This window comes from Coptis chinensis, chromosome 7 (genome assembly GCF_015680905.1).
Source record: "Coptis chinensis isolate HL-2020 chromosome 7, ASM1568090v1, whole genome shotgun sequence".
Lineage (NCBI taxonomy): Eukaryota > Viridiplantae > Streptophyta > Magnoliopsida > Ranunculales > Ranunculaceae > Coptis > Coptis chinensis.
This window is the reverse complement of record NC_141462.1, coordinates 52,705,884-52,722,933: the sequence shown is the minus strand read 5'-3', so window position 1 is coordinate 52,722,933 and position 17,050 is coordinate 52,705,884. Positions and strand designations below refer to the sequence as shown.

Sequence of the window (17,050 nt, the reverse complement as noted above, 5' to 3'; positions counted from 1 at the left end):
TGGGATTTTGTCTCCAAGGGGCGTTAGGTTCACTATTAATGGAACAAGAATGTTCACAGGCTATAGGACAGTGGGAGTCGGGATGCTCAGGACTCCAACAGAAACTACATGGATTTGAATTTACATTCATGACGGGGATAGGCTTTTGTTGAATAGAAATAGCCTCTACTTTTTTAGTTAGAGATTCGATTAAATTTTTAAGTTCGGATCGGGTTTCATCTCAAACATACCGGGCGGCCTTAAGTTGTTGAAGAAGAACTAGCGAGGCGGGGGATATCATCACTCCCCAATTGTTATTGGCGTTTAGTTTGTTCTTCTAAAATTTGTAAGCCTCGAGGCTCCTTTACTTAGGAAACTACCCCATTCATTATGTCAAGGACTTCTTTATGGTGATGTTGAAGTCCTTTGAAAAGGCACGCACTAAGCGTGTCTTTTGCTAGATTATGGTGTGGACACTCTATAAGCAGATCGGTGAAGCGATTCCAAGCCTCACGAAAATGATTCATGAGGATTACAGCCCGAAAGAAGTGAATCTTGGAAAGCATTTCATCCGTCTTTAGGGGTGGGTAAAAATGTTCCATAAACAATTTGAACAAGTTTGGCCCATGAGTCCACGAGAATTAGGCTTTGGCGAGTTAACCAAGGCGCCGCTTTATCGTAAGGTGAAAGGGAATACCCTCAATTTAATTTGTTCCGCACCAACCGTAGGATGGTGGAATGTTGTAAGGACTTGTTCAATCCTACGCATGTGCTGATAAGGTTTTTCATGGTCCCAAATATATTTAATTTGTTACCTGTTTTTCATGGTATAATACCATGAAAAACAGGTAACAAATTAAATATATTTGGGGATCTGAAACCCCCAATCGGTTACGCTAGAACGATGCAAGATTTAGGGCTATCGCTCAAGGCTCTATAAAAGTCGAGAGAGGAGTCTCTCTTTCTTCACCATAATATCGGTGGTGTGTGTGAAATAGTAGCTAGAGGTGTAGTGGGTGGGAAACTAGATAGACTTGTTTGTTGGCGTTGTCGTGTAATTACGTTAGTTGTTTTTCTTGACCGGACCTTAATCTCATGCAAGACTAAGTCGAACTTAACTAAACATGCAACACTCCAAACAATTACGATATACAAGTAGAAACCTCTAACCGGAGATCGCGAGGTGTGGAAGAAAGGAATACCTGATTAGCGTCCTTGCTTCGCTTTATGAATAGCGTCTTGTTTCTGGCGTGTTCAGTGTAAATAACAAGTTAAAACACTGAAAAACTTGAAAAATCGAAATTCGAAACAAACCTGCAGAAATCCGGAAAATTTTGCTTTAGCGGCAAGATGGTCGCGCCAAGGTCAGCGCTCCTTATTCCAGTGACTTAGCGCGGGTCGCGCTCGGTCTGAGGGCGGGTCGCGCTCGTGGTCCAGTAACTATATAGGTCGGCTCAATGAAAGCTTGGCGCTTCGTGTTCCAGCTATAGGCGAGGAGCTCCTTATAGGCGCGGTCGCGCTCAGTGTATATTTTTGCGGAACTTTTTCAACGCTGAAATGGACAACCACAGTATGAATCAAACAAGGGTGGGTGGGTTTAATGGGACTTAAAAATGACTAATTCTACTATGAAAACAATGCTAAAGTGCAACTAAGATAGTCAGCGGCGCCATTTGATAAAACATAAAATTGATTAGTCTACCTACGAAATGAACGATGAGCTCAAAACGTAAGTAAACTAAAACTAAATTATGTGTCTATATTTATCAAAGTTTCTACTCTCAATTCTATCGAAATAGAGTGGAGTAACAAATTCGTTCCACTCCTAGTGCTCTAGCATGGAATGTTTTCTAATCTAATTAGTCGGTCTTAAGTCTAATGAGAGTTTTACGAGGGGGAATTATACTACGATGCAATATGAAATTGATTATTTTAATTTAAACTACGAATGCTATGGAAATATGATTGTTTTTTAATCTAGATAAAGGATTATAGGGTAATTGAATCCACCTCGAATCCAACTTAATAACCTAGCATAGATTGTTGTATCTCGATTCTTACGTTCTTACGGCAAGAATTTCGAGTTATAATCCCTAGTGTTCGTGGCATTTCTACCAAATACTAACTAGCATGTGAGGTCGTCCACCCATTCTCATGGCGAAACACGACCTTCTAGAGTGGAATAGAATCTACAAACAATTCTACACTAACAACTAAGTTTTCATCAAGGCTTCATCAACCCCTCTAATGGAGGTTTTAGCCTTGATTCATCAAACTAATATTTCCCATTGAATCTAAACTAAACATAATGTAAAGAATTGAAATTTACTTAATCAAACAATAATGACATCTAATTTAATGACTAAAATGAAATAAGAACAAGAATTGAAATTAGATCAAGAAATGGAAATGACAAAAATCGAAATTGATAAAAATACTACTTTATTGATCTAATCAAATGAAGAACAAGATTCAAAGGTTTAATCTAATACAATGAATTGAAACTAATTAAACTAAGTTCTAAAACTAATTAATGGAGGCTAACTAATCTAGGTCTAACTATCTACCATTAACAAAGAGTGAAGCTTTGGTTTTTATACATTCAGATCCAAAAATCGTGCATGGGCTTGGAGCCATGTTTTGGGCCAGAGAATCAGGCCCAAAACCCAATTCTTTCAGTCCAAAAAGGCCTCTTTAGCTGCAGTTGGCTTCAACAAACTTTTCGTCTACTTCTGCTCCTCTGATTGGGTCAAGGCTTGGACCAATTGGAAAGCTCTTTCCGAGCCGGTCGTTTTGACATAAGGTAGGCCCTATTAAGGTGCGAGTCTAAAGATCTGGCCTTCGGAAGTTCTGGCGACTTGTGTCTTTTTATTTTACGCCCGCGTCGACTTTTCAGCTTTTGACCCGGGCTTTAGAAAGGCTTTATCTTCTTGAATATTGGCCTTTAATCATGGAACTCCTTAGTAACCGACCTTTGCTCCTATATCTCGCTAAAGTGGCACATTTCTGCACATAATGGACTTTGAAGCCTGAAATGCATAAAAACACGTAGTCAGTGTTAACTCTTAATTATTACTCACATAATTGGTCTAAAAATATGATTATTAAGGGGTTAAAACTACAGTTTTGGGCTCTTATCAGAGTGGAACGAATTTGTTACTCCACTCTATTTCGATAGAATTGAGAGTAGAAAACTTGATAAATATAGACACGTTAAAGTTTTAGTTTACTTACGTTTTGAGATTCATCGTTCATTTCGTAGGTAAACTATCATTTTTATCTTTTATCATCTATGCACACTCTGACCCAAGCAATGAACTTCTTTGACATACCAATTCTTTGCAATGCATAAAAAATAGTTTCCCACCTCACTGAATCATAAGCTTTCTTAAGATCAATCTTTACTGCACATCTTGGAACCCCATAATCTCTATGATAATTATGGAGCAACTCATGGCACAACAATATATTGTCTTGCATACTCCTCCCTGAAATGAATGCAGATTGGTTCTTAAACACAATAGAATGCATTATGCCCTTCATTCTCATTGTAAGGATCTTTGTTATATACTTATAGACCACACTACAACAAGAGATTGGCCTGTAATCTTCCAAATTCTCTAGTGTTGGTACCTTTAGGATCAAAGATATGCATGTAGAGTTTACCTCCTTCAACATATGACTTGAACTAAAGAAGTTATGAATAGCTTTGACAAAATCATTGCCAATTATTCTCCAAGTAGCTTTGAAGAAGTAGGAAGAGAAGCCATCTCCTCCAGGTTCCTTCTCACTATCAATGCAAGATAGTTCCTCTATAATCTCATCTCTAGTAACATCCATCTCCAACATATTCTTAAAATCTTCACTAATCACATGAGCAGATTGTATATCATTAAATATAGAGAAATCAACCTCTTATAACCCATCTGGCTTGTACAAATTCTAATAGAACTTAACACATTCCTCCCCAATGGCACTCATGTCATCTATAATGTTCCCATTCTCATCCCTCAAACAAGTAATTCTATTATTCACTCTTCTCATCTTAACTAATTCAAAGAAATACTTGGAGTTACTGTCACCCAGAACAATAGCCTTGTCTCTAGATTTTTGCTTGTAAAACCCTTCTTCTACTCTTGCTTTTCTTACATACTTCCCAATGATCTCTTTCTCTTTCTATATCAGTTCATTGCTAAAAGGGATTTCTTGTAATCTTGATTGAACTCCATCAAGATATTGTTTTGTCTCTATTACTCTTGTTATTACATTCCCCACCTTGCTTTTGTTCCATTCAATCAATGCATACTTGACCTGCCTCAGTCTCTTCATAAAAACAAACATTGGATTACCTTCAACTTTTGTATTCCATGCTTGATGTACAACATCCATAAACCTTTTTACTTGAACCCATAAGTTAATAAATATAAAGGCTTTCTTTTGTCTATCCTTTTGTGCCAAGGAATAAACAACCATAGAAGAGTGATATGAAATTGCTCCCAGATTTAAAAACTCTGCTTCATAATATGAATACTCATCTACCCATTCTGAGTTCACCATAACTCTATCTAATTTCCTCCATTTCCTTTGAACTTGCTTGTCATTCCAAGTCAAGAAACATCCTGTATATCTCAAATCAACTAAGCCAGAAATGTTAGTACAGTTCAAGAAGTCTTCAAAATGATGACTTCTAGTTTCCCTCCCTCCAACTCTTTCATTAGGACTTAGAACAGAATTAAAGTCCCCAAGAACAATCCATGCATCTTGGAATGCCCTTGAATGAGTAACTAACTTAGCCCACAAATTCCTTCTCAGATTCCTATCATTACTTGCATACATAATGGTAATAAAGAACTTCTTACCACTTATAAGCACCACTTCAGCTGTAACCCTGTGATTCACAATCAATTACTCTTACGCTACATGCACTGCCATCCCACAAAAGCCATATTCTACCAAGATCACTATACAAATAATTATGTTCATAGTTCCGTCCATTGCATGCATATTTTGTTCACAACTTTACTCTGATTTACTTGCTTAACCTTTTTTTCTACCAATCCCACAATCCCAAGCTGATATTTTCTAATCAACTTCTTAACTTTCGTATGCTTAAACCCTTGATTCACTCCCCTCATATTCCAACATCCTAGGTTTATCATCATTTAGAACTTGATTGGGGATTATAGTGGCCGTACTTGGCACCACTCTATTACATGTTATAGTAGTAGGTATCTTAGTAAATACATTACACTTAGTACTTACCTCTCTCCTTATCACTTCTAGTTTCCTTGGGCTTGTGTCTCATGTTGTTTCCTTTTCATTTGCTTGTCCTTCCCCCATTTGTTCTACTGGGATATGTACTTGTATATCTTTACCCTCTTCCTTATCATCATAAACTTGTTCCACCACAACACATTGTGATGAATCTTCTTGTGCTGCCTTTGGTGATCTACAAGTGTGTTTCTTCTTCGGTACTTGCCATTCCCATTCCTCCATTTGTTCTGTACTCTTCTCTTCTAGTGCCTTATCATGATCCTTTTGTTCTTTGTCCTCTTAGACAATCTTCCCTTCATGAGTACTACTCTCTTGCTGGACTTCTTTATTCTTTTCTACCTTTTCTTCTATAATCCATCACAAGCTCATACGTAGATGCATTCAATCAAGTGTTTTGCATTCATTCTAATGTAAGCTCGCTTGTAGATGCGTTAATTCAATCAATCAAGTGTTTTGCATTCATTCTAATGCAAGCTCACAAGTAGATATATCCAATCAAGTGTTTTGCATTTATTCAATCAATCAAGTATTTTGTATTCATTCTAATTGATCAGTATCCAAATATGCATTTTGATCCTCTTGTAATGTTTCAATTTAGTCAAATTATATAATCAATAATGTACAAAACTCATGTTCTTATCGCATTTTCAGGATACAAGCCAATTCTGGACCAAATATTTCAAATGATGTGATCTAGAGCCAAAAGGAGCCTAAAATGGACCTTATGGGACAACTGAGAAAAAGTGTCAAAAAGCCAACGGTTAAAGTCAACAGTCAAAGTCAAAGTCATTGGCCAAATTCAACTCAGGGGCCCAAAAACTCAGAACCTCAGGAAACACTCCAAGGCTTCAAAGACCAAGGACTCAACTCAACCCTTTGCAAGACAAGGACTCCATGATTTGCATTCATACTAATATAAACTCACATGTAGATGTATTCAATCAGGTGTTTTGCATTCATTCTAATGCAAGCTCGCTTTTAGATGCGTTAATTCAATCAATCAAGTGTTTTGCATTCATTAAATCGCTCAAGTGTTTTGCATTCATTCTAATTGATTAGTTCCCAAATATGTGGTTTTATCCTCTTGTAATGTTTCAGTTATGTCAAAAAAAAAATTGGAAGACAAGCAGGGTTTTTGAGAGGTCCTTTACCCCTATTGTATAAATAAAAATAATACTGGCTTGGTTACATTCTTATATGATCTTTACCTATGGCATCATCATATACGATCTTCTTTACATCTTCTGAAAAAGAGCTTGGAATCAACTCTATAAAATTAACATTTGGAATATTTGATATATGCTAATTTATTTGACTCCCTATAAACATGCACTAAATTAAAACCTTCTAACTCGCTAATAAGTGCTTGTATTTCTTCCATCATGTGGTTTCCTCTCCATGGGTGCTGCCTCGGTTCCTTGAAGAAACTGACTACTGTAGTTGAATCCGTTTGGGCTCTAATTGTTTTGTGCCCATGTCTCACCTCTAGTCTTAGCCCATTTTCAAGCCCATGTAGCTCTATCAGATCTATTGTCTTATACTTCTTCTTCCCGTGTGCTGCTGCTAGTACAGTTCCACTTCCATCTTGTATTACAGCTGCCCATCCCCCTTCAGTACCTTAAAAGCGTTCCGTCTATGCTTAAGTTCTGAACTCCCTCTTCAGCTCGCTCCTATTTGTAATGCTTCAGAATCTTCTAGTTTATTTCGACATTTATACTCCACAGTTGTCAAATTATATAATCAATAATGTACAAAACTCATGTTCTTATCGCTTTTTTAGGATACAAGCCTATTTTGGACCAAATATCTCAAATTACGTGATCCAGAGACAAAAGGAGCCTAAAACAGACCTTATGGGACAACTGAGAAAAAGTGTTAATAAGTCAACGGTCAGAAGTCTAAGACAACTCAAGGGTCCAAAAACTCAAAAGTTCAGGAAACACTCCAAGGCTTCAAGGACCAAAGACTCAACCCTTTGCACGGCAACGACTCCACGTTTTGCATTCATTCTAATACAAGCTCACACATCGATGTATTCAATCAGGTGTTTTGCATTCATTCTAATGCAAGCTCGCTTGTAGATGCATTAATTGAATCACTCAAGTGTTTTGCATTCATTCTAATTGATCAGTTCCTAAATATGTGGTTTTATCCTTCTGTAATGTTTCAGTTAAAAAAAAAAAAAAAAAAATGGAAGACAAGCAGGGTTTTTGAGAGGTCCTTTACCCCTATTATATAAATAAAAATAATACTGGCTTAGTTACATTCTTATATGATCTTTACCCATGGCATCATCATATATGATCTTCTTTACATCTTCTGAAAAAGAGCTTGGAATCAACTCTATAAAACTAACATTTGGAATATTTGATGCAAAGATATCTGCTAATTTATTTGACTCCCTATATACATGCACTAAATTAAAACCTTCTAGCTCGCTAATAAGTGCTTGTATTTCTTCCATCATGTGGTTTGCTCTCCATGGGTGCTGCCTCGGTTCCTTGAAGAAACTGACTACTGTAGTTGAATCCGTTTGAGCTCTAATTTTTTTGTGCCCAAGTCTCACCACTAGTCTTAGCCCATTTTCAAGCCCAAGTAGCTCTATCAGATCTATTGTCTTATACTTCATCTTCCCGTGTGCTGTTGCTAGTACAGTTCCACTTCCATCTTGTACTACAGCTACCCATCCCCCTTCAGTACCTTGAAGTGTTCTGTCTGTGCTTAAGTTCTGAACTCCATCTTAAGCTCGCTCCCATTTGTAATGCTTCAGAATCTTCGAGTTTATTTCGACATTTATACTCCACAATTGTCAAATTATATAATCAATAATATACAAAACTCATGTTCTTATCGCCATTTCAGGATACAAGCCTATTTTGGACCAAATACCTCAAATGACGTGATCTAGAGACAAAATGAGCCTAAAATGGACCTTATGCGACAACTGAGAAAAAGTGTTGAAAATTCAACGGTTAGAAGTCTAAGACAACTCAAAGGTCCAAAAACTCAAAAGTTCAGGAAACACTCCAAGGCTTTAAGGACCAAAGACTCAAACTTTTACACGATAACGACTCCACGTTTTGCATTCATTCTAATACAAGCTCACACATCAATGCATTCTATCAAGTGTTTTGCATTTATTCTAATATAAGCTTGCTTGTAGACACGTTAATTCAATCAATCATGTGTTTTGCATTCATTCTAATGCAAGCTTACAAGTACATATATTCAATCAAGTGTGTTACATTCATTCAATCAATCAAGTGTTTTGCATTCATTCTAATTGATCAGTTTTCAAATATGCATTTTTATCCTCTTGTAATCAATAATGTATAAAACTCATGTTCTTATCGCTTTTTTAGGATATAAGCCTATTCTGGACCAAATATCTCAAATTATGTGATCTAGAGCCTAAAAAGGACCTTATGGGACAATTGAGAAAAAGTGACAAAAAGTTAACGGTTAATGTCAACAGTAAAAGTCAAACTCAACTCAGGGGGTCCAAAAACTCAAAAGCTCAGGAAACACATCAATGCTTCAAAGACTAAGGACTCAATTCAACTCTTTGCAAGACAAGGACTCCATGTTTTGCATTCATACTAATGCAAGCTCACATGTAGATATATTCAATCAAGTGTTTTGCATTAATTCTAATGTAAGCTCGCTTATAGATGCGTTAATTCAATCAATCAAGTGTTTTGCATTCATTCTAATACAAGCTCACAAGTAGATGCATTCAATCAAGTGTTCTGCATTCATTTAATCACTCAAGTGTTTTGCATTCATTGAATCAATTAAGTATTTTGCATTCATTCTAATTGATAAGTTACCAAATATGCATTTTTATCCTCTTATAATATTTTAATTATGTCAAATTATATAATCAATAATGTACAAAACTCATGTTCTTATTACTTTTTCTGGATACAAGTCTATTCTGGACCAAATACCTCAAATGATATGATCTAGAGCCAAAAGGAACCTAAATGGGACCTTATGGGACAACTGAGAAAAAAATGCCACAATATCAACGGTCAAAGTCAAAGGCAAAGTCAATGGTCAAAGTCATAGTCAATGGTCAAAGAAAACTTGTTTTTTTGTTGTAAAGCGATGTTTTTAGAGAGGTCCCCTACCCTTTTTCATTAATAAAAAATAAATTTGTCATTACATTCATAGATCTATCATAGATCTTTTTTTCATTGCATTTTCATATGCAATTTCCCTTACATCCTCTGCAAATGAACTAGGTATAATATCAATGAAACTCACTGTAGGTCCATTTCCTGGCAGTGCCTTTGTTGTTTTTTTATTTCCCCTATACACATGTACTAAAGAAAAATAATCAGTTTCTGCTTGCTTGTCTTGTATGCTTTTCATCAGTTTCTTTGCTTGCTGTAAGTATCTCATACCCCAGGCTTTATTGGTCTTCGAGGCCATATTAATCATTTGGGAAGTAAATGGCTTGCAATTGGTCCTGTGCGCTACTCTTCTTTACTTGAGGTAATCCAGCAATAGCCGAATTTCCTCTTGGTTCCTTTCCAACAGTAGTTGTTCTCGGGTTCAGTTCATCTCTCATGCCCTTGTGAGTATAGTCTTTCTGGCTATTCTTCATAGTAGTTGACGATCCAACTTGTTTGCCTTTTCTTGTACTTGATTCTATCCTATATTTAGTGTCAACCTCCCCTGTTCCACTTGTACCAGCCGCAAGGTGTTCATCAAAAGATTCAAGAGATTACACTCCCTCTATTACTTGAGGGGGCGCACACCCCTCCTTCACAATACTCTCCAACCAAGTTTTTCCAGATAGTGGATTACTTCCTACCTTCTGATTTTGCCATGGCTTGAAACTGTGTTTCTTGCTTGGTGACTGCCACCCCTCCTCTTCTTGTATTGTATGCACTTCGCTCTCGAGCTCTTTATTTTTCAACGAATGCTCATTTTAAGTTGCTTTTGTTTCCCCATCATCTCTCATAGTTTTTATGCCTTTCTTAACCCATACTATTTCCTTACTTGCTCTCATATTCAGTCCTCCCTTAGGACATGTTTGATCAGAGTGCCAAATACCTCACATGTTACACACTTTGGGGGTTTCCAGTTGTATTCAAACGACACTTTATAAGCTCTCTACTAATCTAGCACCACTGGAATCCTCTCTGGATAATGACATTTAGTGTTTACTCCCACGCATACTCGTGCATATGACATTCTATTCATATTCTCTGTTAGTTTATCTATGAACATAGGAAATCCCGAAGCACATGCTACTTTGCTAAACCCAGTCTTGTTCCACATCTCCATTGGCAGTCCCTTGATAATAACCCAAAGGGGTAGAGTCTTCAACTCACGAGTCTCAGCTTCAACCAATAGCTTCCATGGTCTCACAACAAATAACTTGCTTGATATGTGAAAGGAGCCCACGTCCAGTACTGCCCTCCGATCTTTTTCTTTTTCGAACTGGAAAGTATACATTGTTTCTCCATATGGTTTCATCAGGAACCTCTTGATACCCCATGTTGTAGCCACAATATCCTTAACAAAACTATAATTCAATCTCTTCCATACAAATGATCCCACTAGAAGGTTCCCAAATTTCTTGTTGAATTCAGAGAATTGTGCACTCTGAACATGGATGACCTGCTTACCATTCTCCGCTGTTGGGGCAATATACGATAGTTCTTCTTTGCCCAATGCCTTCTTGCCAATAATGTCTGCCCACGACCTCGTGCACGATGGGTTCTCTTCTGTCTTTGCATCAGTCATTTTTTCTGTGCTCTTCTCTTCATGAATCACAGTTTCAATGCCACCTCAGGTTTGCACATCAAAGATTGCATCTCTCCTTTGATCCATGACCATACCTGTTCCTTCGGTATTGTTCGTGATGATTAGTAGCAAACTTGCAGGTGCCTCACTGTTCAGCACGGTTGCTCGAGTTTGCACCACTCAATATTTAAAAGTTGCAACTTTCCTTGAATCCATGACCATAACTTTACCTGTTGTGATGTTCGTGATGCCCAGTGGCAAACTTGCTATCTACTCGTCCCCACTTGTGTTCGTCTGGTTCATTCTTGTTTCAACACTCAAACAACCTTGTTCAACAGTTAAATCTTCTTCCTCGTCAGATGAAGCTACACCCTTCTGCTCACCACCATTGCCTTCATAGTAATTTAAAACAATATCTAAAGCCTCCTCTTTAGTCTTGCGATATTCATGGCTGGATGCCCAATTCGCTTCAGATCTGGTTTCGATAAGATCGATTCTTTGCCTAAATCTCTCAAGCGAACAGACCACATACTTCTTGATGAGGACAGACTTGATAAACTCCAAATCCTCATCCTCACTTATGGGTGTATTGCTCTCAATTTCATCTCCCTCATTGTGTGCCCTAGTTGGTGTGTGAGGGCTTGCGGTTGCTGGATCCCTAATTTCTCTAGAATTTTGCATTTTTTCTATTTTAATTTCTAAAAGACTGAAATACCCCTAAAGCCTAATATCGCCCCTTAAAGGTGCTCAATAGAGATAACTCAAAGGTAAAAACGTATGTCAAAGAAAACTGAAGGGTCCAAAAGCTCAAAAGTTCAGGAAACACTCCAAGGCTTCAAGGACCAAGGACTCAACCCTTTCCAACACAAGGAATCCATGTTTTGCATTCATTTAAATACAAGCTCACATGTAGATGCATTCAATCAAGTGTTTTGCATTCATTCTAATATAAGCTCGCTTATAGATGCATTAATTCAATTAATCAAGTGTTTTGCATTCATTCGAATGCAAGCTCATAAGTAGATACATTCAATCAAGTGTTTTGCATTCATTTAGTCAATCAAGTATTTTGCATTCATTCTAATTGATCAATTCCCAAATATGCATTTTTATCCTCTTGTAATGCTTCAATTATGTCAAATTATATAATCAATAATGTACAAAACTCATGTTCTTATCGCTTTTTCAGGATACAAAGCTATTCTAGACCAAATACCTCAAATGACATGATCTAGAGCTAAAAGGAGCCTAAAAGGGACCTTATGGGAAAATTGAGAAAAAGTGTTGAAAAGTCAACGGTCAAAGGTCAAAGACAACTTAAGGGTTCAAAAACTCAAAAGTTCAGGAAATACTCCAAGGCTTCATGGACCAAGGACTCAACCTTTTGCAATACAAAAATTCCATGTTTTGCATTCATTCTAATACAAGCTCACACATTTTGTTTTTTTTATAGGCAAGTGGGGTTATTTAGAGGTCCCCTACCCCTTTTCATAAATAAAAAGAGCTTAGTACATTCATTGATAGATTGTTCCTATAGAGTCCTCATATACAATCTTTTTAACATCCTCTGCAAAGGAGCTAGGAATAATATCTACAAACCTATGACTAGGTACATTTTTTCCAAGTGCATCTGCAAGTCTGTTTGTTTCTCTATATACATGAATAATAGAGAAGAACTATAGTGTATTAATCACTCTTCTAATGTCTTCAATGATCTTGTTAGCCTACCATGGATGGTGCCCTTCATTCCTTAAGAAAGAAATGACATTACTCAAATCTTTTTATGCTTGTATCCTCTTCACATTGTACCTTTCTTCTAGCTTGAGTCCTTGTTGCACTCCTTGCAATTCAATTATTGCAATTGATGTGAAGCTTGACTTTCCTTTAGCTACTGCTACCACTACTCCTTCACTCTCTCTTATGGCTGCTGCCCAACCTCCCACTAAACCTTGTAATGTGCCATCTGTGTGTAAGTGTGCTATTCCCTTGATCTGATTTAACATAGTTGCATTGAATACTTCTACTTGTACTCACCAACTTGAACTAACCATCTCTCCATAAAGCTTTGCCTTGCTGGTTCTTCCTCCATCTTGATGTCAAGTGAGTTCATCTTGACTTTCACATCATGAATTATCTGATTTGCAACCTGCCTTCCCGTTCTGTATTGGTTCTTAAAGATTCTTTCATTTCTTTGTTGCCTCACATGATAAAAAAATGCATTAGTCACCAACCGGATTGCATCTTGCCTTCCACCTTTGCCTTTGGACTTGTTAATAATCCAATGCAATTCATCTTCCCATTTAGTTGCTCTCCTCTTGTTAAAGCGTACAAATAGTAAAATAGTATTCCAAATGTATTGGGAATACACACAAGAAAAGAACAAATGTTTCTCTGTTTCCACATCCTTCCAACATAACACACATAAATCAGATTGTATCACCTTTCATTCTTTGACTTTCTTCAGAGTTTTCAATCCTTCATTAAGAACCATCCACCCTATAAAAGAGTGTCTAGGGATTCTATTAGTGAATTAACAGATCCTATGCCAATCCCTAATTTGCCTTTTCTTCCTCAAGCTTTGGTATGTATCTTTAAGTTGAAACTCCCCATGTAAAGAATCAGCAAATAAAATCAAGTCTTCACCTCCACCAATCTGAACTTCCTCTTCAATCTCAATGGCAATGTTAAGGAACTGATTCCTAGTGTGTTGAGGAATACTCCACATTCCATCTGATATAAGCTGCCCCACCTTTACATTGATGTTAGTTGTAGAGTCATAAAGCAAAGCTTGAGGAAAATAAGGTTTCAATATACCTTTCGGGTGCCAAGGGTTCAACCAAAACTTCAAAACTTAGTGGATTGTCCATCACCAATCTTATGATGAGCAATAAGTTTTGCATCCAATCTGTCCTTCAAAATGTTCCTCCAACTCCATGATACATCTTGAGGAATGGTAAGTTGCCAAAAGTTCCGTCCTCTTAACAGATTCTTGTGTATCCACTCCACCCATAGTGTGTCTTTTTTACTAATAATATGCCATATATGCTTTAGGTTGGCAGCTGAATTAGTAATAGCCACATCTCTCACTCCTAATCCTCCCTCATCATAAGGAAAACGCACCTCCTTCCATCCAATAAGAGCATGAGAGCTTGTACTATCCGACCCCTTCCACAAGAAATTTATACATAATCTTTCTATAGAATCAATAATGGCTTGTGGTAGAATATAAGATAGAGACCAATAAATGCTCATGTTGTTCAGAACAACCTTAACTAATTGAAGCCTACCTGTATATGACAAGAACCTCCCTCTAAACCCTTGGATCTTCTTTGAAACCTTATCAATCAATGGTAAACAATCAGCATAGGTAAACCTTGTTGTAATAAAAGGCAAACCTAAATACTTGACATGTAACACTCCTCTTGGAAATTGTATCTCATTCTGAATTGCTTGCACCATGGTCTCCTCAATGCCACATGTAAACAAGTTGCTCTTTCCAATATTAGCTTCTAGGCCCATAGCCAATCTAAAGCGCCTTAGATTGCTTGCTAGAGTTCTTGCAGTAAGTACATCTCCATTCATGAAGGCAATGAGATCATCTGCAAAGGAAAGGTGAGTCATAACAGGGTTTTTACATTTGTAATGAAGTTTATATGTTCCTGCTTCTACACTTTTAAAAATCAGATCTGAGGAGAGCTCCATAACTATTACAAATAAGTATGGAGACATTGGGTCCCCTTGTCTAATTCCTCTTGTGCTAGTAAAGTAGCCAAAAGGAGTGCCATTCACCATCACAGAAAAGGTGGCAGTCTCTATGCACACTATAACCCAAGCAATGAACTTCTTTGACATACCAATTCTTTGCAATGCATAAAAAACAGCTTCCCACCTCACTGAATCATAAGCTTTCTTAAGATCAATCTTTGCTGCACATCTTGGAACCCCAGAATCTCTATGATAATTATGGAGCAACTCATGGCACAACAATATATTGTCTTGCATACTCCTCCCTGAAATGAATGCAGATTGGTTCTTAGACACAATAGAATGCATTATGCCCTTCATTCTCATTGTAAAGATCTTTGTTATATACTTATAGACCACACTACAACAAGAGATTAGCCTGTAATCTCCCAAATTCTCTAGAGTTAGTACCTTTAGGATCAAAGATATGCATGTAGAGTTTACTTCCTTCAACATATGACCAGAACTAAAGAATTTATGAATAGGTTTGACAAAATCATTGCCAATTATTCTCCAAGTAGCTTTGAAGAAGTAAGAAGAGAAGCCATCTCCTCCAGGTTCCTTCTCACTATCAATGCAAGATAGTTCCTTTATAATCTCATCTCTAGTAACATCTATCTCCAACATATTCTTAAAATCTTCACTAATCACATGAGCAGATTGTATATCATTAAATATAGAGAAATCCACCTCTTATAACCCATCTGGCTTGTACAAATTCTAATAGAACTTAACACATTCCTCCCCAATGGCACTCATGTCATCTATAATGTTTCCATTCTCATCCCTCAAACAAGTAATTCTATTATTCACTCTTCTCATCTTAACTAATTCAAAGAAATACTTGGAGTTACTGTCACCCAGAACAATAGCTTTGTCTCTAGATTTCTGGTTGTAAAACCCTTCTTTTACTCTTGCTTCTCTCACATACTTCCCAATGATCTCTTTCTCTTTACGTATCAGTTCATTGCTAAGAGGGAATTCTTGTAATCTTGATTGAACTCCATCAAGCTGCTGTTTTGTCTCTATTACTCTTGTCATTACATTCCCCACCTTGCTTTTGTTCCATTCAATCAATGCATACTTGACCTGCCTCAGTCTCTTCATAAAAAGAAACATTGCATTACCTTCAACTTTTGTATTCCATGCTTAATGTATAACATCCATAAACCCTTTTACTTGAACCCATAAGTTAAAAAATCTAAAGGCTTTCTTTTGTCTATCCTTTTGCGCCAAGGAATAAACAACCATAGAAGAGTGATATGAAATTGCTCCCGGATTCAAAAACTCAGTTTCATAATATGAATACTCATCTACCCATTCCGAGTTCACCATAACTCTATCTAATTTCCTCTATTTCCTTTGAACTTGCTTGTCATTCCAAGTGAAGAAACATCCTGTATATCTCAAATCAACTAAGCCAGAAATGTTAGTACAGTTCAAGAAGTCTTCAAAATGATGACTTCTAGTTTCCCTCCCTCCAACTCTTTCATTAGGACTTAAAATAGAATTAAAGTCCCCAAGAACAATCCGTGCATCTTGGAATGCCCTTGAATGTGTGACTAACTTAGCCCACAAATTCCTTCTCAGATTCCTATCATTACTTGCGTACACAATGGTAATAAAGAACTTCTTACCACTTATAAGCACCAGTTCAGCTGTAATACTCTGTGATTGACAATCAATTACTCTTACACTACATGCATTGCCATCCCACAAAAGCCATATTCTACCAAGATCACTATACAAATAATTCTGTTCATAGTTTCGTCCCATGCATGCATATTTTGTTCACAACCTCACTCTGATTTCCTTGTTTAACCTTTCTTTCTACCAATCCCACAATCCCAATTGATATTTTCTAATCAAGTTCTTAACTTTAGCATGCTTAAACCCTTGATTCACTTCCCTCATATTCCAACATCCTAGGTTTATCATCATTTAGAATTTGATTGAGGATTATAGTGACCGTACTTGGCACCACTCTATTAGATATCATAGTAGTAGGTATCTTAGTAAATACATTACACTTAGTACTTACCTCTCTTCTTATCACTCCTAGTTTCTTTGGGCTTGTGTCTCATGTTGTTTCCTTTTGATTTGCTTGTCCTTCCCCCATTTGTTCTACTGGGATATGTACTTGTATATCTTTACCCTCTTCCTTATCATCATAAACTTGTTCCACCACAACACATTGTGATGAATCTTCTTGTGCTGCCTTTGGTGATCTACAAGTGTGTTTCTTCTTCGGTACTTGCCATTCCCATTCCTCCATTTGCTCTGTACTCTTCTC

The 17,050-nt window shown here is 37.0% G+C and overlaps 1 protein-coding gene across 1 annotated transcript; it reads right to left on the bottom strand.

The window, feature by feature from the left end:
• Positions 1–3,921: 3,921 nt before the first annotated feature.
• Positions 3,922–4,815, bottom strand: LOC147487917 (uncharacterized). Its single transcript, XM_086574197.1, has 2 exons — positions 4,246–4,815; positions 3,922–4,155 (listed from the first exon to the last, which is right to left on the bottom strand). Exons 1-2 carry the CDS (start codon positions 4,813–4,815, stop codon positions 3,922–3,924), a joined length of 804 nt encoding a protein of 267 aa, XP_086430323.1.
• Between the last annotated feature and the right edge of the window lie 12,235 nt (positions 4,816–17,050).

What these genes read in the sequence shown, in the direction of transcription:
- LOC147487917 (XM_086574197.1), bottom strand. Translation starts at nt 4,815, where the DNA reads ATGTATGCAAGTAATGATAGGAATCTGAGAAGGAATTTGTGGGCTAAG. An exon ending in ACAAAAGCAAGGTGGGGAAT is followed by an intron (nt 4,156 to 4,245) that starts GTAATAACAAGA and finishes GAACTGATATAG; the next exon opens with AAAGAGAAAGAGATCATTGG.